The sequence below is a fragment of the Embiotoca jacksoni genome, unplaced genomic scaffold (assembly GCF_022577435.1).
Source record: "Embiotoca jacksoni isolate LCO1_2020_lvr unplaced genomic scaffold, fEmbJac1.0.p SCAF_14, whole genome shotgun sequence".
Taxonomy (NCBI): Eukaryota; Metazoa; Chordata; class Actinopteri; family Embiotocidae; genus Embiotoca; species Embiotoca jacksoni.
The window spans coordinates 4,287,900-4,311,941 of NW_027185274.1; the positions used below are offsets into that span (position 1 = coordinate 4,287,900).

General features: G+C 41.8%; 3 protein-coding genes across 6 annotated transcripts in view; 2 read left to right on the forward strand and 1 right to left on the reverse strand.

Moving 5' to 3' along the window:
• Positions 1–4,107, forward strand: part of git1 (G protein-coupled receptor kinase interacting ArfGAP 1) — a 21,020-nt gene extending 16,913 nt beyond the window's left edge. For all 3 annotated transcript variants that reach the window (XM_069147551.1, XM_069147552.1, XM_069147553.1), the window contains one exon: positions 92–4,107. In XM_069147551.1, coding sequence (XP_069003652.1) covers positions 92–307 — 216 coding nt within the window. In that variant the 3' untranslated portion in view covers positions 308–4,107. The remainder of the gene's footprint in view (positions 1–91) is intronic.
• Positions 1,487–11,611, reverse strand: tp53i13 (tumor protein p53 inducible protein 13). The gene is made up of 9 exons (XM_069147554.1): positions 11,131–11,611; positions 10,922–10,999; positions 10,632–10,667; positions 9,431–9,489; positions 9,176–9,254; positions 7,934–8,062; positions 6,846–7,037; positions 5,612–6,728; positions 1,487–5,448 (listed from the first exon to the last, which is right to left on the reverse strand). Exons 1-9 carry the CDS (start codon positions 11,245–11,247, stop codon positions 5,342–5,344), a joined length of 1,914 nt encoding a protein of 637 aa, XP_069003655.1. The 5' UTR covers positions 11,248–11,611; the 3' UTR covers positions 1,487–5,341.
• A 1,030-nt stretch (positions 11,612–12,641) lies between these two features.
• Positions 12,642–23,487, forward strand: LOC138197077 (cylicin-2). 2 transcript variants are annotated; one of them, XM_069147555.1, is made up of 26 exons: positions 12,642–12,747; positions 13,351–13,502; positions 13,612–13,713; positions 14,267–14,359; positions 16,698–16,782; positions 17,441–17,484; positions 17,564–17,653; positions 17,835–17,933; positions 18,079–18,207; positions 18,453–18,560; positions 19,451–19,499; positions 19,588–19,649; positions 19,737–19,776; positions 19,862–19,974; positions 20,201–20,266; positions 20,480–20,587; positions 20,693–20,797; positions 20,981–21,040; positions 21,135–21,182; positions 21,345–21,440; positions 21,674–21,778; positions 21,999–22,103; positions 22,233–22,325; positions 22,417–22,497; positions 22,590–22,640; positions 22,797–23,487. In XM_069147555.1, exons 1-26 carry the CDS (start codon positions 12,726–12,728, stop codon positions 23,130–23,132), a joined length of 2,442 nt encoding a protein of 813 aa, XP_069003656.1. In that variant the 5' UTR covers positions 12,642–12,725; the 3' UTR covers positions 23,133–23,487. The 2 variants fall into 2 exon arrangements, with proteins under 2 accessions (XP_069003656.1, XP_069003659.1); XM_069147558.1 differs by having other exon boundaries at positions 19,865–19,974.
• Positions 23,488–24,042: the final 555 nt, after the last annotated feature.

The window sequence follows — 24,042 nt, forward strand, 5'->3', positions numbered from 1 at the left end:
TGTGTCACTTTTGCTCCTTCTGGGTTTGTGCTCTCTCGTTCTTTACATCCTCCACACGAGGTGAGAGTTGATTGCCTCTGTTTCTCCGCAGCGCCCGGCTCTGGATGCGGTCCACTGCTCCCTCCGCCTGTTGGCCTCCAGTGCCTCGCGGCTGCAGGTGGAGTGCCGTAAGGCGGCGCCCTCGGAGCCCGGGGCCCCCGCCGTGGACTACCAGCTCCTCACTCAGCAGGTCATCCAGTGCGCCTACGACATCGCCAAGGCAGCCAAGCAACTGGTCACCATCACCACTCGCGAGAAGAAACAGTGACCCCAACATAAGACCCCAACGGAGAGGGAAGAGGGAGAGAAAGGAACGACGCTCGGGTGGTTTCAGAGGGATGGGAGGGGCTTAGAGGAGAGGGAGGAAGAGGGGAAACACACTACAGGTGGGAGGATGGGGGTGGGGGGGGTGGTAATGGACACGAGGAAGAAAAGAAAAAAAGTTTGGAAGATGCATGGAAAGGAAAGGAAAAGCAAAGAGAGCTGATTGTTTAAAAGAAACGCTACACTGAAGAGAAAAAGGAGAAATTCCACAAGTATGGGAGTGAAAGTAGGAAAGGACGAGTGGGAGGATACAACATGGGAGCTCCAACCTGCAGCGACCTCGAGTGGACTGTTGGCGTCAGACGTGCATAACAAACCGCTCAAACTGTGAAAGGCATACGTGAAACACAACAGTGGCGATGTACAGTGGACTGGATCCTGAGACGTTTTCCCGCTTTATTTATTCTCACCCGTCCCTCGTCATCCCTCCCCCTCCCCCGTTTTCATCCGACCGGGGAGGGAGGTGTAGCGTGTGCTGCGAGAGACCGGCCGCCACATTCTCCACGCCATCTCCGTCCCTCCGTCCTGCGAGGTGTCGGGACGTTTCCTCTTCTCCTTTCCTGTCCCCTTCGTCCCCCTCGCCGTCCCAGGCAGGATGCGGGGGCGGACCTCCTACCTTTTACGGAGGGGCGGGGCTTCTTCTCCATCCCGTCGCCCCGCCCCCTCCTCTCTCGGTGGTACACAGCATGATCTGGCATGTCATCATTTCTTTCCACCCCTCTTCTTTTTCTTTTTTATCTTTTAAATATGCAGATCAGTTCGGTTTGCACCTGAGGACAAAAAATCTTTCTTTTTTTTTACTGACTTAAAAAAACAAAACACTTACACTGGAATAATTGTGATTTATTGTTATTGTTTATCATGCCTATTGTTTTTTTGTTTTTGTATTGATCATTTTACTGACTGTCATTTTGATTTAACTGTTTATGTATGTTTATTTTATTGTCTCAAATATGATTCTCATATAGTGGAATAGGGAGACAAGTGGGAGTGTTTGTCAACCTCCTACTGGGATTTAAGTCAACATGCACGCACATACAAAACAACAACAACAACAACAAAAGCCTGTGAAATGGTCCTCAACATTTCTCAAGCACTCCTGTTCTGGGTGACAGTTGAGGTGTTGTTGTTTTTTTGTTTTTTGTTTTTTGTTTCTTCACATTATGATACGTGTTGTGGCCAAGGGGTTTGAACAGTTGCCAAAGGGGAGCGGGTGCCGGGGGACATTTTGTTGTTGATTTTCTGTCAGAGCAGAAGCCCCTTGGTGCATCCTGACAGGACCTGATCAAAATACTCTTCTTTTTTTTTTTTTTTTAATGTATCCTCAGCTGTCTTTACGCCTGATTTATCTGACAACGCGTCTCATTTAACAGAGAGCCAGTGGAATCATCTCAGTCTCATATCCATGTTTGCCGTGCCAAGCAGGAGAATTAAAAACACACTCGGTCCAGTTTGTGGACGAGGGTTCACCCCCGGTCTTGCTCAACAAACAGTATGTTATTTATACAGCATGAGTGCTTGTATTACACAGCAGCCATTATTTACATGCATGTTAACCCCATTAAGTTGATACAACATACTGGTAATGTTGTAGTTCAAGCTTTAAGTAGACCTGTGGAAAGCACCAGATCTGGCAACCTGGAACGTACACATGGCAAAACATTCTCTCTTCTTTTTTTTTAACGTGGAAAAAAAAAATACGCTCATTTGAGTAGTGCTTGATTCAGTTTGCCATGTATTATTTTTCACTTTTAAAAGACTGTCCGGCAAGCACAATCAAGCACAACCCCGCTGTTTGTTTTATCTGTTCTGATTGTCCGTCACGGCCTGCTGATCTGGGCCACAGAAGTTGTCACTTCTCGCTCTCTGTCTCTGAACTCTGCCAACAGGAGACAGCTTTGGGAACAAACGTTTTCTTCCTTTCTGTTCAAAACTTAGCCTCCTCAGCGTTTAAAGCTTGTTGTAATGTGCCGAACAAATGTGGTCATATCGGTAACGAAGGATTCAAATGGGATCCACATAGTCCTTCCTTGTTTCCGCTTCTAGTCTAGATTCACCGCCAACCTTTCTCCAAGCGAGTCTCAAAGTGTTTGTGGCTTTGATATATGGCTGTTCTCACATTGGATTATTCTGTGATCATATTCAGAGGGCTTCTGCACGTTAACTTCTTCACCTGAAACGGTGAAAGAGGAATTAAACCGTTGTTACATCTCAATTTTTCGCCTTGCGTTGCTGCCTTTTTTTTTTTTTTTTTTTTTTTTTTAGCAAGAAGTAACTGGACCATAACGAGCTCCAAACACTTTGAGCTGACACCAGACCACCTTCATTACTTCTCTGCCCACTTTATTCATGTTTTGCTTTTCATATTTTTCCCCCCAGTCATTAGTTTTAATCTCCGACTGTCTGCGTTCCTCAGTCCTTCACATAGTTGCGCGCACGTCTCTATCGGGGGGGAAAGTCGGACTGTGCTTTGAATCGTGTCCAGAAGACTCTTGAAATGTATCATTGTTTGATATTGAATGCCTTTGCACATCATCATCATCATCATCTCCTGTTTGACTGGCTGAGCTACAGTGATCTTGTACCGACTGCTGATACACTTGCGCACACACACACACACACACACACACACACATTGGGGCCAGTAGAAAAGCTTGTCCCTTCAATCATGGTTACCCCAGTTTTAGACTAGAGCCATATATATGAACATATATTTTCATGCTATGTTTTACATTAAGCTATATGTTAGGGTTATGTTTGTGAAATATTTATGTCTATTTGGTGGTCTAAATGGGCTTCGGGCTTTCAGATGCGTTCTCCCAAATCTTCAGTCAGCTCTGATGTCTTGACACCTGATATACTTGCAGATGTTGTCGGTGTGGTCAGTGTGGTTGTGCTGGTCAGCCCTCTTCTCTTCCTGGGCTGTTTGTCCAGCGGCACCAGCCTGGGTCTCCTCTTCTCCCTTTAACCCTCCCGTGGAGTGTCATTTTACATAATAATGGTCCTACTTCACTCCACAGGAAGTGATGAGTGAGAATAACAAATGGGATTTCGTAACAGTGCGGTCTTAGTTGCACTATTTTCAAGCACCAGCTGGGTGAAGTAGGATCTGCATTGTGTACTGCGCTTTCCCAAAGGTTCAAGTACATTTGGTGCCGGCTGCAGGGTTTGATTTGGGGAAATGGGGAAAAGGTCTGAAGTCCATTTGGGTTTTAGCACTACAGTCATCTCATAGCGGCAGGAGGGCGGGGTCTAAAATGCACATGGCCTCGTCCTCCCCCCGAGCTCGTGGACACTACGTAGGGTGCCTCTAGTGTGAATGTTATAACGCTTCCGTCAGTTCATGTCACACTCGACAGACTTTATTACACCATTTAAGTCCAGAATTCAGCGCACACTTTCCAACGTCAGACACACACCCTGAACTTATCAGTTGGACCAAGCCATGCACAAGTACGAGCATTACACACCACACACACACACACACACACACACACACACACACATCTGATTCTCAGCCACGGCAGTGCACTGTGGTCTGTACTGTTGATGTCCCTGTGTTTCTTCACAGCTCAACACTTTGGGAGATGGGTGACGGGAGAGTTATCTTTTAACAGAAGACGTTAAAAACTGTATAAAGTAGAGAAAGCAATGACTCAAAAAAACAAAAAAAAACAAGGTCAATCGTAATGGAAACTCATAAGCTGTACATTTGTAATAAAATAATAAAATGATTTAATTGTCCTGCGTCTGTCTGCTTTTCGTTTCTTCTCAATGTGTTCATGTGTGCATTCTGCAATGTGAAACAGTTATTGGTTGATTCTATGATTCTATGTTCTTTAAATCTTTCTTTTTTTTTTTTTTATTGACCCCCAAACATTATGCAAAGTTTTTTTTTTTTTTTGTAATGTGGGACTTCACCGGAGTAGCTTTCAATAATTCTGTTGCCAAAATAAATTTGGGAATGGCAACTTCTCAAGTCCATCTGTTAATGTTCGAGGCTCAATCTGATCCAGAATACGAGGTGAACAGCGAGAACATCTGCTGCAACAGAGAGTACAGCAGGACGTCTCCGCTTGGTAAGTGTTACTCTCATTACCTGCTTATTACGGGAGAGCACGGTGGACTAGGAAATGTGCTAACGTGGCTCGGAAAATATTGTTCCGCTGTTACCAAAAAAACTCAAGTTAATTGTAAATAGGAAATCCCTGCATCGTCAGTCTGTAGGTGACTTGGTGGGCGTGGACTGACTGCAGCAGATATGAAGACATCTGTGAAAACTGACATCAGCTTGTCACAAACAGCGTTCAGAGCAGTCTGAAACCCGAGCTTCTCTTTAATGTTGCCGTCAGCTTCAGAAATCCTTTATTGGTGTGACGATAATCTGACTCGTGGTGAAGTTGACAGTAACTGTAAAATCAATCAGACGCAACAGTTTCACTCTTCTGAATTTACACGTCTTCAAAATGCAGCTGTTCACACGTTTGTATGAAAACACGCACGCGCCTCACACGCAGCGTTGCTTACAACAGCAACTTACGTTTCTAAACCTTTACAAGTAAAAGCAACACGATGTTACTATAAAACTACAGAGAGAAACTAAATACAAAAGTTTTGAGTCTGTATAAAATCTTAATCCATGGTTTCTCTTTTTTTTGTCCCTCTAATAGGACGGCGTTACCAATCTAAACAATCCAAATGCAACCAGTGAACCGTCCAATCGAGTTGGAAGCAGGATCTAAAAGAATCTCTGGCCGCTACAGTTTGTGATTTTTCACCTTCATCTTTGAGGTTACGTAGCAACACCTCTGTTCTTTTAATCGAGGTGGTCGAGTCCAGCTCCATCGGGTCAACAGCATACTGCAGGTACGAGACGGCTACACCTGGACACAATATACACATCACATCCCTCTTCTCCTCTCCGTGCGTGGGACTTGCGACCACTCTTGACCGTCTCGGGGATGTTTCCTTTGTTGCTCTACGGGTGTTCATCTGAGCTGGAGGAGCTCGGCAGCAGAACGCACTCCTGCCTTCTGCTTCTTTTCCGCCTTCTCTTCGCAATCCGCAGCCTCCGGCGGATCACATCTAGAACACACGCAAACGAAATATTACTCAAGCTGCTTGAGAACATAAATAGGGGAGGCATTTGACCTCCTCGTCAGAGGTTATGTTTATAATTCTGCCCGTTTAAACCGCGTCGCTGAAAGCTGGTGCAGCAGGAGAGCTCTCGGGAGCTCTCTTCACCCACCTGCCACGCTGTCGTAGTCCTGCCGCGGGTCGTGCCAGTAAAGGCTGGACGTGGTCCTCCAGTGGCGGTACAGGCGAGTGTGAAGCACGGACAGCGTGAGGAGCACCAGCAGGAAGCCCAGCGCTGCCGCCGCCCACACCGCCTCGTCCGTCCTGGGGGTCCTCGGCAACCCTCCGTTTACGACGTCAGCTCGGCCCTGCGCTCCGGACTCCTCGGTGCAGTCACAGTGTTCGCCTGCTGTGCAGCTGTCGCAGTCCTGGCTGTTGCTGGCTGGCGGGTGCTGAGGCTGAGACTCTGACTTGGATTTGGGAACGGAATCCAAGCCGGTGTTTTCACTTTTGTGGTGAGAGTGTGTGGCACTGTGGATTTGCTTACGCTCCACCTCTCTTTCCTTGACCTCTACTACTTCATTATCCTTCATCTTGCCATCTGCTGTCTCTTTGGAGCCCTTCGCTTTCATGCTGTGACTATCAGACTCTTTATCTCTGTGTTTGATCGAGTCTGGACCTTCATCCTTGGATCTGAGAGCCGGGGCTTCAGGCCCGGCGGTACGGTTGTGTTTTCTGTTCACGCCAACATCTCTCCCAGCAGAGGTGTCTGGGTGTCTGAGGTCAGTTTGTTTCAGACCGGGCTGCAGTGCTGCTGTCTGCAGCATTAGTCCGCCTTTCTGAAACTGAGGAGCTCCAACTCCTACTGACTCAGTTTTAAGCCTGGTCTCAGACCCCGCAGGACTTGCGTGCCCGGGTGTAAGCCCCTGAGGTTTCTTTTGGATCTCAGACTGAGGAGCTTCTCCTGAAACAGAAGGATCTGAGAGAGTCCTTTTCCCTGAAAGAGAAGCTGCCGATGGTGCAAGCATGCTGCTGTAGTTCTGGACGTCCCCTGTCCTTCGAGGGATGGTTGTGTTGGTCTGAGACTTGGCTGACACATTTGTTGTTGTGTTATCTCTCTCTTTGTTATTCTCCTGTTGTTTTCTAATGGTGGCTCTTATCGGCCTGCTTTTGCCCCCATCTTTAATTTGTTGGAAGTGTTCCCTCTTCACGCTGGGCTCCAGCTCTGCCTCTGTGGCTCCACTCAGCAGAGAAGAGATGGTCTGCTCACAGCACTGCCTCACAGACTCCTGGGGATTTACAAAAAAATTGTTACGTCACTGAAATGACTCTTTTCTGCTGCTTTCACTTGGCTGTGTGTAAATGTACAGACTAAATTAGCACGATCATGGATCAGCTTTCCCCACCTTCATTTTTTCAGCTTGCTCCTGGCGGCGCAGCCCTGCTGGCCGCGTCAACAGCAGGTTGTATTTCCTGGTCTGGGTCACACCTTCAGTCTTACTTCCTGTGGGTGTTGTGTTCTCCAGCCAATCACAGATGTCTGAAGATGACACGGTGGACAGCTCCAATGTCCGACCCCAGGACACCAAGGCTATCGGCTGAAAACAGAACAGAGGTAACATACTGTCACTCCCCTCTTCCAGATGCTAAAAGTTCACATCCTACTCAGGGATGTGCATTTCAAGCGAAAATACTATTCAAAATTCAATCAGAACTTATTGATAATGAATCGATTATTCACGTTGGAGCCTGGTAGCAACTGTTTTCTTCTTCTCCTTATGATTAATGGCGGCTGGCAGACAGCTTTTGGGTGCTTTACCGCCACCTTCTGACAAGAGTAATGCATTAAAACCAGGCGCCAGTGAAAAAAAAATAAATGAAATAATGAAGAAGGGCAGTCGCGTATACTAGTCATTATAGATTTGAACGAATATTCAAAATCACGTACCATCCCTAATCCTAATGAAGTCACAGACGAACATTAAACTTCAACAATTAAGAATTTTACTGGTTTTGCTGCTACAGATGTGCATTTCTAATTCACAAGTTACAAGCAATTTCTGTACCATTATGTTCCAACTTATAAATGACCCGTTACTTCACTTCGCATACTGTACATCGCCACAACATACATCGTGAAAACATGGTCCTTTGATTTTGTTTCAGACGTCTGCAGTTTGTCTTGATAAACGGTTGAAACGACAGAACGTTTATCAGACCTGCAGAAATGCTGTTTAACCTTAAATGGTGGCTCTGCAAGTCCACAACACGGGACCTTCTTTCGGTATTTACTTTCCTCCCCAGACACATCTGACCGTTAAGCGGAGTGACGATTCTCAGGTGTTTTGTTGTGATGCGTTTTGGTTCGCTTGGATTTTTTTTCCCCGTGTGAGAAGAAACCGAACCAAAACTCCCAGGTTTACACGCTCATTAGCTGATTCAGACCCGAGCAACAACCCACAGGCGTGACATCGCCCTCAAAGTTGTTTCTCACCATGTGTTCGTTGAGCTGTGGGTGTGGGGTAAGGATGTAGTCGGGCAGACAGGAGCGGGCCAAGCCGGAGAGGAGGTGACGCTGGGGGAGCGGTGAGCAGGGGTGATACAGCAAAACAGTCGCTCCATGCTGGAAAAAAAAACACACACACAAACACAACACCGTCACTACCCTCTCCCTCTCTGCCGAGACCGCCGGCTTTCCACTTATTTGGTTTCAACCAAAATTTAGGACGCTCAATAACCAAGTGGTTAGAATAATATCAACGTTGTATTTTATCCTCTTCTGTTGATCATTTTTTCCAACTCCAGAAGGAAAAGTGTCCGGTTGTTTCTGTGGAGCCAAACAGCTGACGTCCACCAAACAAGCCACCTGTGACCTACAGTACATTCTGGCATTCTGGTGAGCTACGGCCCATTAATAAAAAAAAAAATAAATCCCATCACTGTTTATCAAATCCCTGATTTCCAAAGAAACTCTGTGTTCAGTGGCAGCCCTGCTACCAAAAGTCCAAACCAGTAGAATATAAGTGCTGGCAGACTTCCACGTATTACTAATTACACTGGAACAACACACTGATTGTGTCTCAACTCTGGTTTGATAATAGCACACAGAAGATTGCCAACATGGAAGATAATATGGGAATTGGGTCTGTATTGTAATATTTACTAACCAGGTATGTTGCTGTCAACACCACTGTCAAAATAAACTATGGCATATTGGGGAAAATAAAAGCGGTATTAAGATCCAGGAATACATGGCAATACTATATTAACTATTATTATATTGTTCATAAAAAGCGGCTTTTACATAATGGGTGGGGAGGACAGATGGTGTCATTAGCTCGCCACTAAAAATCATGCTGATGATTACACAATCAACTTACCAAAAATGTATTGATTAAAAAGAAGTCCATGTATCTATATGTAGATATATGTTGACGTAGGAGCTTGTATCACAGTATATTATACTCTCTTCCACTGAGCACCTCTTTATGCAGCAACAACCACACTGTACATCCCTAAATGCTCATGTGACCGAGTGCTGAAAGTACATATGTTGGTGCTGTGGTGAACGTCTGTGTCTCTCTAACTGGAGTTACTGTGAGAAAAGTCATCTCCTCGTCATCAAAGTCCTCCATACAAACATCTATTTGTTTGCTGTGCTGAGCGTGTCAAGTGACGCGAGAGTGGAGACAAGAGGCCGAAGCAGCATCACAACACGTTGGATTTCATAACTTACGTGCAGGTTGTTAAGCCAGCGCTGAGGAGGACAATACAAGTACTCTCCACTCTCTGCCCTCACCGGTCTGTACGCTCCGCTGCAACACACATGAACACAAAAACAGAAACACAGCTCGATGTTTGCAAAGCTGAGAAACCAAGAAGACAAAGTTTACGTGTGCGCACGAGTCAGCTGTTTAGAATAACGCGAGGCTGACTGGTGCGATTGCGCAGCGCATTACCTCACACCTGTAACACATGTCGGTCCACTCACCTGCTGGGAAGTGTGTGATTGAAGGAGATAGGTTGATCCATACATGTCGGCCTGGCTGGCTGCAGTGAAAAGAAACCAGGTCAAATTAGATGTGCAACGGATGTGTTTTTGTGAACTCAAACCGAGGCTGCTACAACTCATCCACTTGCAACATGAACCTTCCCCTCAAATCTGGCACTGCCTCTGTAAATGAATTAATGAGCTGCCTGGCTGATATCAAAACTTGCTCTCGCTAAATGCTCTTTGCCTCAATGAAGGTAAAACAGATCTTGCTGCTCAATCCCTCTCGCCTTTCAGCTGTTACACCGAACAGTCCTTCATTGTGTCTTGTCCCCGTGGCCAACCCACTGTAATTTTCACGTTAAGAATCTGGGTGTGATTTTTGTCCTTTTTCTCCTCAAAAGACCTTGAGAAAGTTATTCATGCATTTATCTCGTCTAGATTGGACTATTGTAATTCTCTGTATGCTGGAATTGGCCAGAATCTTTTATCACGATTTCAATTGGTACAAAATGCTGCAGCGAGACTTTTAAGCGTGAACACATTTCAATCCTAAAATGTCTTCATCGGCCATCTGTCAAGTACAGAATGTTTGTTTTCAAGTGTTTAAATGGAGCCGATCTGTCCGACCTGCTGCAGCTCTATAACCCACCTCGCTCACTCAGGTCTCTCGACCAACAGTTATTAGTGGTTCCTAGATCTAAAATGACGACCCGGGCCGACCGTACCTTCTCTGTTGCAGCCACTAAACTCTGGAACAACCTTCCCCTTCATATTAGGTCGTCAACCACTTTACCAATGTTTAAAAGCCATTTAAAAACCTCTTTATTTTCACGGGCCTATCCGCTTTAACCTCTACTTAAGACTTTTGTGTGATTTGTGTTAATTTATCGTGATTTTAACGTCACTTGTTTTTATTGATCGAGTCTGTTCGCATGCATGACGTTTGTCTGTGTGCAGTACTTTGGTCAACCTTTGTTGTGTTTTAAATGTGCTATTTAAATACATTTTGACTTGACATGAAGCTTTTGTTTGATTTCATGAATAGGCTTTAAATCTGTGAACTGTCACCGAGTGTTATCCAGTTGTGCTTTGATTTTAGGGGGCAGCCGTGCTACCTTTTCTGTTTGGAGGGTCAGAGGTTGGTAAAACTCCATGAAGAAGTTTGTAAAATAAAGTGCTTGGTAAAGTGTTTACTCACCTCGGGGTCGTACACCGTGTCAACACTGGGAAGTCTCTGTAGATAGGAAACAGAGTGAACGGTGGTTAAATCGGTGACAGCAGAACATGATCGATGAGGTGATTACAAGTGAGCCAAGAAGCTTCAGCAGAGGATTTCCACGACTGGTCGTGCCAGATGTCCAAGGTTTATCACAGCAATTACTTCCCCATGATTGTTTTAAACTTCCTGGCACCCAGTGTGTTTGAGCCTCTGGAGACATTATGTAATAGAGAAGGTGATGATATCTATTGTATTGTATCCATGGTTACCTGAGTAGACTCTGGCCAGGTAGACACCGCACAGTCCCAATAAACCGCGTCCGCACGCAGGTCCTTGTCCAAAGACAGCTATCACGCACGCACAGGACGAAATTGAAAGGATTTACACGCCTTTAATAACATAACATAATATAAAATATATTTTTTTTAAAACTGGATGCCATCCGCACCAACACCTATAACGGGTATTGAGACTGCACCTTTCCGCTGTCACATCCTGGTCCCGGAGACCCGGAGCCACCGCACCGACCCAAACTGACCCACAGCGCGGCCAGCACAGTCACCGTCAGCGGCGGGGACATCGTCTGGCTCGGCATGGTGACGACCAGTCAGTCATTCAAATGTGAGCAGACCAGCATTTAGCGAGTTGTCACAGCTTCCTTTTGTCCCTTTAGCTGCAGAACAACTGACCAAAAAAAACAAAAACAACACGACCTTTCATCGTCCCGAAAACAGGACATGTTTCAGGCAAAAAGCTCCGTGACGGAGGAGACGCGGTGCGACCGTCCCACCGTCGGGTATCACGGGACTCCTCCGCGATACAGTGACGGGAGCTGCTTCCTCCGCATTATAAAGTCAAACTCAAGAGAGAGAATCAGGATTTAACGTTGAAAAGCGTAAAACATGAAAGTCTTCTCGTTCAATAACTACTTCGCCAGCGTACGATGCACAACGATGAAGCCCCGGTTCAGAGAAACGTGACATTTTCCGTCGAAATTTTCAAAATAAAACAGTTACGTCGCATTATATTACCCTTATTAGTTAATAGATGCGCTTTTATTTTGCACATATGAGTCAGTAACGCATTTTCCATGATATTCTGTATTAATGTACAAATCAGACTTATTTTTGTTGTAATTTTAAATTATTTTTTTACAAGCCTATTCTATTTGAGTAAGAAAATCCTACTTCCGGAATTTCAGACTCTTTGCTGTTTCCTGTTTCTAACTTTGTGCAGATGTTTAACTACGGAAGCTGTAAGGATGCAGAAAGGACACGTTTGACCAGGAGGATAAACATTTACACGACCTGTGACTTTAGCCATAGGCGACACAGCAGAATTATATGATTTCAATCGGCGCTCATTTCCCTCTTGAAGTTCATAAAGTATAATGCAGACCAAAAGAAAAGCTTTCCTTTATGCGATTTAAAAATGAGTGTTTCTGTGCTGCTTGAAAATAAGTGTAAACATGCATCACCCGTCAACTTGTGTGGTATGAATAACTTCAATATTTTTTTTTATAATTTGTGCGTAATAAATATTGCGACTGGTACCGACCTGTTACAATTTACCCACCATACCCTCCTTCACATTTTCCACTCCTGGAAACACGCGCAAGCTTGTTTTATAACACGCATTACCTGTTGGGACAGGTAAACCAGCTGATCCTGGAGCTGCGCAAGGCCCACAGCACAAATACAGTCAGTGTGGTCAGCAGTTATACCGTGAAACGATGCTCCTTTCAAAATAAAACCTACTGTAGAAAAGTATATCTACGACATAAACGCGTACAATCGGTTATTGCATCAGAGCGAGCAGAATGATCAATGAAGTTTGCGCATTAGAGGGCACGTTTTAATTTGAATGATACATTTCCTTTAAAAAAAAAAAAAAAAAAAAAGCTTTATTTTGAAACTTCTTTAGGGAAGTGTCCGTGATGTTGGCCCTCTTGACACCTTGACACCTGTTTCCCCACCCAAAACCGACACGCACACACACCTTGTCATCAAACTACACAGGTGGGTTTGTCAGAGGAGATCTGGTCTCCTGGACAGAGGAGCAGTCGGGATCTAAATGGAGTCCTGCCCCTTTAAAGGTTTGCTGTCTACCACTTTGATTTGTATCATTTTTCATTGTAAAGTTTAATGAGTAGGAGCTTAGATTTGATCTAGTTTTGTGTCTTTTTTTTTAAGTGACAGAGTAATCATTTCACGAAGAAACCAACTGTACCATGTATTACTGCTTAAATAAAGGCCTTTCTGTCACCAATATACAGATAACTAGACTTTCTTTTCTCTCCTTCTAGTATAAGGGTGTGGCACCTTTCTGAGTTGTTTTATTAGTCGGGCTTTTTTTTTTCCCCAGATTTGATCACTAAGGACACCAGAGAGTGATCAATGTGCATGCATCATTTTTATTGCTTTTTATGTTTTTTTTGTTATTTCTTTAATCCCCTGTGTTTTAACCTGGCTGTGCATTTGAGGAAGTGGGATAATGAGGAAGTGCTGTCACACAGTGCCCTCATTTGTTTTTATTCAACCAGCGTGGAAAAAACAAAAGTGGGTTGTCACAACAGCTGATTGTCCATTTTACAGACAGCTGATTTGTTGATGCTTTTAAGATTCAAAATTTTCAAAAAGGGAGAGCAGAATAATTGCTGTCTGTCAGCTAAACATCTGTAATGGTGTCGTCTGTTTAGGTGCAGGTGGAGCGGATGCTTTCCAGCAGCCTTCAGCGGTAACCCCTGGTGGTCTGCAGACCCTTGCTGAGGTAGCAGAGCCTGCAGGCCTGGGCAAGACAGGGGAAGACAAGAGTCAGCCCGGACACCCTGCAGGAACAGGAGATGGACTGGTGAGATAATCAGAGGTCACATGCAAACATCTCTATAACTTTATATAATAGTCAAACAAAATGATTCCCACCAGAAATAACCCATGCTTTGTCTTTATGCTTTTACCAGGAGGTATTTTCATTAGATAGCTCTTCAGACAGCGAAGATGAAGATGAGGGTATTGGCAAGAAAAAAAAGAAGAAGAAGGTGAAGAAGAAAAAGAAGAAGAAGGTGAGTGTCTTACAGCTCAGTGAAGTACCATTGGTGAATATGGGACAGATTATATTGGGCCTGTGCTTTGCTGACTATCTACATGTGACAGTCACTCGATCCTGCTTTAGGGTGTTGCCTTGATTGTACGGTACACATTTGAGACTGCTTTGTAGAAATCTTAAGTTGTGACTTCAGGACACAGGAGGGAAGTACAGTAAAGGCTCCACCTTGCTACAGCCAGTCAAACAGGACTGACCCAGGAGTGGAGTTATTTATTTATCATGTGGATCAACTGTCAGTTTTGCAATGATTGGCTCACGGCAGGGATAGGCGTGTGTCTATGCTTGCTCGTGGAGTTTCCTTTGTGTGTTGCCAAGTGCTTGAGGAGCCCCTCCTTTCTGCTGCCAGCGACACCACCTTCTCTAATCACCAATGACAAAAAGCCTCACTCTGATGTGTTTATAGTGACTCATTCATTTAGATTCTCATTAATCACAAAGGAGCATATAAATTCACCTGTTCAAGGTCGACACAAAGTTGAGCCATAACTTCCCTGCCTCTTCCTCAACAGGACTCCAGCTCATGCTCATCATCTTCATCTTCCTCTTCCTCCTCCTCCTCCTCCTCTTCCTCCTCCAGTAGCTCCTCAGACAGTGATAGTGAGGTAAGTTACAGATTGGTATGTGCTGATTCAATGAAAACGTATTCATCATAAATGTGATGATCAAATGATTTAATAAATGGTATAATATTCTTCTGTGGAAAAAAAGTAACTACACCTTTGCATCAGAATCTAGTAATGCAGAAATATCATATTGTAGGTATTTAGCACAATTGTCCATCTCTTTCTGACATCAGCTGGCTAAAACTTTGGATCCCTCTTCCGTGCAAGATACCTTTAGTCACGATTTGTTTGAGGGTTTTCTTTAATGTACTATCTGTTTCATATTCCCCTGTTGTCGGGATTCAAATGTGGGCTTCAACTACGCCATTCTACATACCCTCCATTTCTCCTTTTTGAGTTATTCTTCATTAAATTCCCAGTGTGTTTAGGATTATTATCCTGTTATTATCCCATTTAAGCTCTCTGATACGATGTAAAATTCGCTTTCGTGCGTCAAATCTGTGCCATCTCAATTTCATTGTAAACACATTCACTTTGACACCAACAGCTGCAAGAATTACCCACAAATCTTTTGTAGTGCGGCCTCTTTCACATCAATCAGTCTGCTCTGTGGTTCAATTTTGTGGGGCATCCAGTCCTGGACACGGGTCTGTTTGAAATCTTTAGGTCCCTACGCTCAGAGGTGTTCACAACATTCTTTTTGGATTGCCTTAGAGAGCTCTGTAGATCTTGGCACGATGACACATCACACTGCAATAGTAAAGACCACCATACACGCTTGATGTCAAAAAGTTTAAGTAGGACATGCTCCACTTGTCACTCATCAATGTCTAATCTGAAACCCTGACGGTTTGAGGGATTTGAAGGTGTGATGATGAATGTAGGGGTGTACTTACTTTTCCCAATGACTGATCTGTTTTTTATTCATTTATTTAAATTATTATCAAATCTATGTCCTTTGTTTGATTAAATCACCTTTATTGACATTGACTGGTTCAAAGAGGATCAAATGCTTGCTTGTTCAAATGTGTTGAAAAAGTCAATAATTTGTTTTTATTTTTTCACGACTGAAGAAAACTGCTGCTTCCATGCAGCTCCTGTCTCACCCATACATTTAATACACGAGCTGCTATCATCACAAAGCTTTTAAAAGTTCATGGCAACACCACCTGCACAGATTATTTGTAGGCATCTTAATGCTTGAGTGATGTGGAACACTCTCAGACAGTTTATTTCTATTTGAGACCAGAATATCTGTCAAACAAATCAGAGAGACTGCAGTTTTGTTTATGTAAATCCTTGTAAAATCTTCCCTCCAGTGGAGCTAAATTAAGTCCTTGGCCACAAGTTTCCTATCAGCTAAAAGGAGATTGATGGTCCCTTTTAACAATATCGCTGCCTTAGGTGAGGATATTGTCTCTGGCTAACAACACTGTCTGTTCAGAGAATATTTAGGGTGGAATTTCAGGCAAATTAAATCTAAAAACTGCCCATTTGCTATGTCTTTTGGCAAATTAGGGGATAAACAACCCTCTCCAGGCTTCCTCTGTCAACAGTTTCAGCTTTAGAAATAACTCCAAACCAATGAGCACACAAGTATCTCCGCTTTTAATGTTCATCTTCAAGGGACTGTAGTCATATGATGACATGGCGTCTTCATTTTCAGAGGGTGTTTTGAAGCAACATTTGGAGGAAAAGCAAAAGTCTTAGCCCTCAAAAGCTTTTTAAGGTTTTAAGCTTTTAACCTTAAGATTTAATCTTTGCATGGATCAAATGATTCACCAGCCACCAGTTTACTTCTGATGGCAGTGAAAATGTGACTAAAAATCACAGCAGCAGAACAATTGGAATGTAAAGTGCACAAAGCACTGGAAAGCATTTCACCCCGGGCAATGGGCGGTGTCCTGGATCTGATAACACACTATCTGACGGCAGAGGAACACACCCAATGACAATGTTTGACACACCTTTTGTGTCATAGTTGTAAAGTGAAATGATTTCTGTTGCTTTATTTGGAGACAACAAAATGTTTGAGTGCATCTGTGGGTTTGTGTGTGTGCTTACATGCACGGTGACATCGCTGAGTGGCATCATGTACTGTATGTGCCATAAACAGTACAGTCTGTGCGTGTTGTTTGTTATGTGTTGGTTTTAGCTGCATGTCCACAGTAGGTGCAGACATTTGTTATCTAATTATAATGATGGCAAAATATTCTTAATCTATAACTAGTCGAGGTCACATAATACTGATCATGACGTTATCTGTATTTTTACTTTATTAGGCAAATGTCTCACTCTGCAAACAAGTTTCATGCACGAGCACACATTCAGTGAAATACCACCCATGAAAGAGTTAATATTGAATGTTTTCTTGCAGGATGACAAGAAGAAGAAGAAAAAGAAGAAGGAAAAGGATGAGAAGAAAGAGTACATCTGGGACAGTGCTGTCATATTTCAGGCTGGTAAGTACATTACAGTATTTCCTCTTTGCAATGTGATTATGTTTTTAGATGGCTGCTCATAGCATGTCTCATGCTGTAATGCATTTCTCAGCTCTGTGCCTTCTCCCTAATAAAAGCATGCATCCTACTGCATATCAGGAACTCTGTTAAAAAAAAAATCTCAGGTTCTTTGTGAGAAAAATCTTCCTCTTGCCTGCTGAGGTTTTATTTTGTATATTTTGTATCATTGTATAACTTTCTGTATTGTAGCACAGAGGTCATCTCACAGAACATTTTTAAAGTACATATCTTTAATAGCATTGTCACGCTGCAACCCCACATGTTCTGGTCATAATGGACCAACTGTTTCAGTGTATGCTGACACATAAGAGAATAGGCCATTAATTTAGTGCTCATTCAGACTGTGACGTGTACATTCTGGTATTTATTATCGCCCTCATGGTCATCCTGCAATTGTAAAATAAATGTCTTCACAGGTCTGTGTTTACAACAGTTCATGAAAACTTCTCTCATTTATTTTTAATCCTACATTGCTGTTTTTGTAAATAAAGTTGACAGAATTACATTGAAAAATATTCAAAATACAATATTCATTTATTTCGTTCTTTCTCAATGATTAAACAAATGCATAACATTTTATTGTGTTGAATGTTTCAAGGTCCCGATGACCAAATGTTTGCAGAGGGTCTGAAGAGGAACCCGGTAAGAGAGAAGTCAAACGATGATTTTAAAACCTGTTGCTGTAAAACTTGTTGTCATAATTTTAGTTTTTTTGCTGTAGGATTTCAGTTCAGATGCCGAGTGTGACAAGAAGAAAGAGAAGAAAAAGAAGAAGAAAAAGGACAAAAAGAAGAAGAAAAAGAAGAAGAAGGTATGGCTGAATTTCATAAACATGTGCAACGTTGTAATACAGAAAATAATACAACAATTACTGTTTTAGTAATCTGGACGAGCACAATCATCATGCATGTAATGAACACAATGGAGCATTAACATATGGATTACAGCATGACCTGACCATATCTTTATCGACTGAACTTCATCTGTCACAGGATTCCTCTTCCTCCTCATCTGACAGTTCATCCTCTGACAGTGAGGATGAAAAGAAGAAGAAGAAGAAGAAGAAGAAAAAGAAGAAGAAGAAGAAGAAGGTATAATTTGTTTAAAAAAAAAAAATCTTTATCTTGAATGTCAACTGTCCGATCTGTCTGTTGTACTTGTGTGAATACAAATAATCATAATTGACATGTTAATTGTTTTACTCCTTCATTCATATTACTCTTTTTGTTTTCGCAGGACTGCAGCTCTTCGTCTTCAGATAGCTCCTCCTCTTCTTCATCATCCTCTTCTGACAGTGAGGATGACAAAAAGAAAAAGAAGAAGAAAAAGGACAAGAAGAAGAAGAAAAAGAAAGACAAGAAAAAGGTTAAGCAGTGTGGATGTTTATTTATTTGTCCAAGCAATATAATCTGAATGCTTATATTTCTGTAACTGTTACTATTATTTATTATGCTTATTAAGATTAGGATGACTGCAGAAAGTTTACAGTCATGCGCACAATTAAGAAGTTTTGCTGATCATAAAAATATATTCTCTTGTGTTGCAGAATATATTTCATGTCATTTTTGCATGAATGATAAATAACATATTTTATTTATTTATTGATACAGGATTCCAGTTCTTCATCTTCATCCTCATCTTCTGACAGTGACAAAGATAAGAAGAAAAAGAAGAAGGATAAGAAAAAGAAGAAGAAGAAGGATAAGAAAAAGAAAAAGGTAAAATCCTTTTCTTTTACTTTGAAAAATCAGCTTTTTTTAGTTTCTGCATACAGTTTTTAGTATATTGTTCATAAGAGGTGACCATTAGCAGAGTTGAACTCTGTTTTTCAGTTCATGACTGTGGAAAAGGTTTGTCTTCACTTTCTGGAAAAGAAAATCAACAAAATTTCTTCAACAGTGCACACACACTCCTCTTGAGAAGATGACTGGTGGCTTCTGTGCTTGTTAGAGCCTGTTAGAGAACGACATGACAAGATACACGAGGAACTATTCTCCTGAAACATGATTTCCAAACACTGTAAACCCATATTTAATTAAAAAAAATAGAACAAAGACAACATATCAAATATTTCAACTTGGAAATGTGATTGTTTTATGAATAATATATGCTCATTTTGAATTTGATGGCAGCAACACGTTTCAAAAAAGAGGACTGGGTGAACGAAAGAAACAAAACCATTTATAAACATCTCTGGGTCAGAGTTCATTTAAAATGGACTGAGGCAACGTGGAAAACTGTCCTCTGGTCTGACAAATCAAAATATGAAAATAAAAAATACAAATTATGGATGCTGCATCCTATGGGCTAAAAAGGAGAGGGACCACCCAGCTTGTTTTCAGCAAAGGCCACAATGAAAGGTGGCACAAAAATCACTCAGCATCTGTGTCTGTGATGAGAGGTGATCTGAGCAGATGCAGATGAAGATTTGTGCCTTCAAAAGATTGCAATAAAAAGAAAGCTTTGGCTTCATTACTGGGTTTGTACCTGCAGGAGAATAGTCTTACTGTACTGTCTTAACACATCAACTCATTGTTTTTCAGCTTTATTAAGATTTTGTACATGAAATACTGCAATCCTAAGCATCACTGTCTGTATTCGTTCACAGGATGAGGAGCAGGATGAGCTCAGCAGTGCTGCAGCTCTTTCAGCAGCAGGTAAGTCTTTCTATATTATGGCAACAAAAAAAAAGACAAAAACAAATGGAAATAAGAAGATTCCTTGTCACTCTCTCCATTTCTCCAGATGGTGAGATTGCAGCATCAAGTGCTGATGGAGATAAAAGGAAAGATGGCGATTGTGACAAGGTGAAATACCAACACACACTCACATGGCACACATAGTGTACGTGCACAAACACACAGACAAATCACTGCTTTCTTTTGTCGTGACAGACCAAAGAGCTTAAAGGCAAACTCTGCTCTACACTGGCGGGTATGTGCGTTACTCTGACTCTTCAACAGATCAAACAGGGACTGGAGGCGTCATTGTTTTGTTTGTAATGATGCTTCGTGTCCAGCAGGGGGAGCAGAGGCCGGCCCTGATTGTATTGAGGACGGCCACCTGAGCGACGATGAGGGCGAAGGTGGGGAGGAGAAGGATAAGAAGAAGAAATTGAAGAAGAAGAAAAAGGTAACCAAAGATTCAGCATTCACACTCACTTCAACCACATGGTTGTTCAGCTTGTGGAAGTGAGATCCGAGCTGGGAATTGTACTTCTGTCCTATTGATTGTTTCATTTTAATGCACGTCGCAATTGTTGTGTTGCATTATAACCACCATGTACTGATGCAAATTTTATTAGCAAAATTCACAGTGATTTAAAGAAAAAAAATTTAAATTCTGTGTTTTGTAACAGGATTCTGGCTCGTCTTCAGACAGCGATGACGACAAAAAGGACAAAAAGAAGAAAAAGAAGAAAAAGGTAAACAGAGCAGAGAATGCTGAGAAAACAGTGTTGTATATTGAATTTGTAACATTTACTACAATGATGCAGAGTAAAAAGCCTCTCTGTGTGCAGGATGAATGAATTGAAAACTCTCCACTGTCCTTAGCGGTGAATGTAAATGTGCTGATCTAATACAATATAAGATTTATAGATATAAAAAAATTATTTTGTGTTTGATTTGATTCTTAGGATTCCTCCAGCTCCTCCTCCTCTTCTTCTTCATCTGATAGCTCCTCTTCTGACAGCGAAGATGAGAAGAAGAAGAAGAAGAAGAAGGTGAAGAAGAAGAAGGATAAGGTTCGTGTCTTGACAACACTTCTGTATGTTTCATATTTTGCTCAAGTACTGTTTTTGGAAGAATTAATGATATTGAGTCACGGTTTTGTGCTATTTTTTTTACAGGACTCCAGCTGCTCTTCCTCCTCTTCCTCTGATAGTGAAGATGACAAGAAGAAGAAGAAGAAGAAGAAGAAGAAGAAGAAGAAGAAAAAGAAAAAGAAGAAGAAGGTAACACAATATTTGATCACTTGTTATCTTATGTTTATATGTAATAACCAGACCATTTCCATTGTTGTTCTCTCACTGTTTATAATTCTAAAGAAAATCTGCGCTCAGTTAGTTGTGTTTTCATGAAAACAAATGTGTGTGGCAAACTTCTGTTACTGACTGATTGACTGATATCCTTTCCAGAAGTGCAATTCCTCTGACGATAGCTCCTCCTCTTCCTCCTCTGATAGTGATGATGACAAGGTGAGATTACAAGATGCAAATGTAATATTGACTGCTTAGTAAATTCATCATTTCCAAGTTTAAACATCATGCGTACATGTTATTTTTACTGTAGAAAAAGAAGAAAAAGAAAGACAAGAAAAAGAAGAAGAAGAAAAAGAAGGTGAGAACTTTGTTTTTCAAGTCTAGTTTGGTTGATTTTATGAGTTTTGAGGATGTTTATTATTGACAGAAATGTCTAAACATCTGTCAAAATGGAACAGGACACAACTGAGTCTGCTGTTTAGTTACTGTGACTGCAATGTGGGTCTTTTTTTTTGTCCAGGACTCTTCTTCTTCTGACTCCTCCGGTGATTCTTCTAGTGATGACGATAAGAAGAAAAAGAAGAAGAAGAAGAAGAAAAGGAAGAAGAAAAAGAGGGTGAGAGTGTGTCCCTCTTTTTTCCCCCCAAGTCCAGGATTTAGTTTGATTTTATTAGTTTTGAGGATATTTATTCCTGAAAATATACATAAATGTCCAAAAAGCTTCATAAGACTACCGAACACTTGTGAAAAGTGAAAATGAAACGTCTTGCTGTTGACCAGGAGGACACCGCTGTATCCATTGTGCACTTTATTTTGAGTAAAATGCAATTTGTATCTTTTTCTGTGCAGGACTCTTCCTCTTCTTCTGACTCCTCCAGTGATTCGTCTAGTGATGACGATAAGAAGAAGAAGAAGAAGAAGAAGAAGAAGAAGAAGAAGAAGAAGAAAAAGAAGGTGAGAATGCGTCATTGTTTTCTCTTCATTTCAGGTTTTTCGGTTAATTTGAGGAGTTTTGAGGATATTTATTCCTGAAAATTGACAGAAATGTCCAAAATGTTTCAAATCTTCTCCAAAATGTTCAAACACCTGTGGACAGTGAAAATGAAACAGCTTGCTGCTAGCAACAGGACACCACTGTGTCTGCTGTGTACTCATGTGTATCTTGTCTGTCCAGGATTCCTCTTCCTCTGACTCCTCCAGTGATTCTTCTTGTGATGATGGTAAGAAGAAAAAGAAGAAGAAGGATAAAAAGAAGAAGAAAAAGAAAGACAAGAAAAAGGTAAAACTGTGGCCGTATTGTATTTGTCCAACACAGCCTTCCTCGTCTTACAGTAATATTTGTTAAAGTGCTAGTTTCTACTGGATGGAAAACATCAGTACAATAACTTTTACCATATCTACATCCAAGGACTCGGATTCTTCTAGTAGTGATGATGACAAGAAAAAGAAGAAGAAGAAGAAGAAAGACAAGAAGAAGAAAAAGAAGAAGGACAAAAAGAAGGTGTGTGATAAAGAAACATAACTTGATATTTGTTTGTGTTCTGAAAGAGTTCGTCTGATGATGGAGGGTTGACTGCTTTTTATTTTAACAGGACTCAAGCGCCAGTTCATCAAGTTCATCTTGTTCCAGTGACAAGGAAAATAAAAAGGAGGACAAGAAGAAGAAAAAAAAGGTAAATTGCTCATAAAATAATAATAACATCCAATTGTGTCTCATGTGAAAGAGAAATAAATGAATTTTATTGTTTCCCTGCTTTTCAAACAGAGTTCGGGCTCATCAGGAAGTGAAACTGACAAGGAGAAGAAGACGACGACTGTAAGTTTGCTTTTAATACAAATTATGTGGAAAAGAATTCAAGCTTTAATTTCTTCTTCAGTCAACTGACCCTCAAACTAAAAACCTCACAGTCTTGTGTAAAGTTAACCTGGTTCCATGTAGAGCATCTTTCAAGTGGTGATGGTTTCATTCCAGGAAAGCCGTGACGGTGAAGTTTCTGGCTCAGACTGTAGCAGACTTTCTGCTCCCAGTGACAGCAGCTCCAAACCAGGTGGCGCCCCTGTCGTCTCCTTTGCGCCACTCCCTTCCAAACCTGTCCTGAAGCTGGATCCTCAGAGTCCCTCAGCTGTCTCCAAGCCCTCCGTCCCTGTCTCCTCACTGAGTATGGGGGACAGGGCCCTCATTCGCAGGCCTGCCAGTCCCATGGAGTCCCTGATGGGGAGTCCAAGGAGGTTTGGAGATGGAGCGACCCGTTCGTCCACCCACCTAACATCAAGCGACCTGCTGAGAGGCCCCAAGCCTTACAAATGATGACATGTCATAGATCTAAACAGAAGTTACAGATGCAAGAAAAGCATGACTTACATAACAGCGAAGTCAGTTGACGTACAGATGAGCTGTGATCTGATGATGCTCTCTGCTGCCCTGCCTTTTTTTTTGCGGGGGATTAAAATATGATTCACTCAACATGCAAGTTAATACCAAGATGTTTTCTGCTGGATTTGAGGTGACTGGGTCGAGATGTGTTATGACATGATGAGATAATCATACCATGAGAAAGTTATGATTTTATTTTTGGGAAAAGCCCTCTAATGAAGGGAATACCAATTTACAATCTCCCACGATATTTCTAATGTTTGCTTTGGGGAATAAAACAATGATTTTATTTGTTGTTGTTGTTGTTTGCTGTGTTTGTTGTTGTTATTATTTGTTCTCATTTCTTTCACACAGGATATTTACTTGTTTTGCTGTCTTCAAGCAGTGTTACCTCTCAGATCTATCTATCTATCTATCTATCTATCTATCTATCTATCTATCTATCTATCTATCTATCTATCTATCTATCTATCTATCTATCTATCTATCTATCTATCTATCTATCTATCTAGCTATCTATCTAGCTATCTATCTGTCTATCTGTCTGTCTGTCTGTCTGGGGATAAACAAGGAGTTACTTATTTGTTCAGTTCACATACTATAATAAGGGTGTTTTTTGACCATATTTGTAATGCTTTGTCCTGGTGGTAGTGTATCACTTCAGAGTAATGGCTATAACCTCACCTGGTAATGCTACTACAGGAATATAAACCATTCTCGGTATATCCTAGGCTTTCCCTGTGAGGATTTTAAATTGGATCCCAACATTATCCCCATTGTGAAAAAAAAAACCAAAAAACATAACTTCTTAGCGTCCACAAAACAGGTATAATAATAATAATAT

Bases quoted from the DNA above. Each gene is read 5' to 3' on its own strand.
- LOC138197077 (XM_069147555.1), top strand. From the start codon at position 12,726: ATGGAGTCCTGCCCCTTTAAAG. The intron at 20,798-20,980 runs GTAACACAATAT...TATCCTTTCCAG, and splicing joins AAAAGAAAAAGAAGAAGAAG to AAGTGCAATTCCTCTGACGA. The intron at 21,441-21,673 runs GTGAGAGTGTGT...TTTTCTGTGCAG, and splicing joins AAAGGAAGAAGAAAAAGAGG to GACTCTTCCTCTTCTTCTGA.
- tp53i13 (XM_069147554.1), bottom strand. From the start codon at position 11,247: ATGCCGAGCCAGACGATGTCCCCGCCGCTGACGGTGACTGTGCTGGCC. The intron at 9,490-10,631 runs GTGAGTAAACAC...TTTTCACTGCAG, and splicing joins ACACGGTGTACGACCCCGAG to CCAGCCAGGCCGACATGTAT. The intron at 7,038-7,933 runs GTGAGAAACAAC...TTCTGTTTTCAG, and splicing joins CACAGCTCAACGAACACATG to CCGATAGCCTTGGTGTCCTG.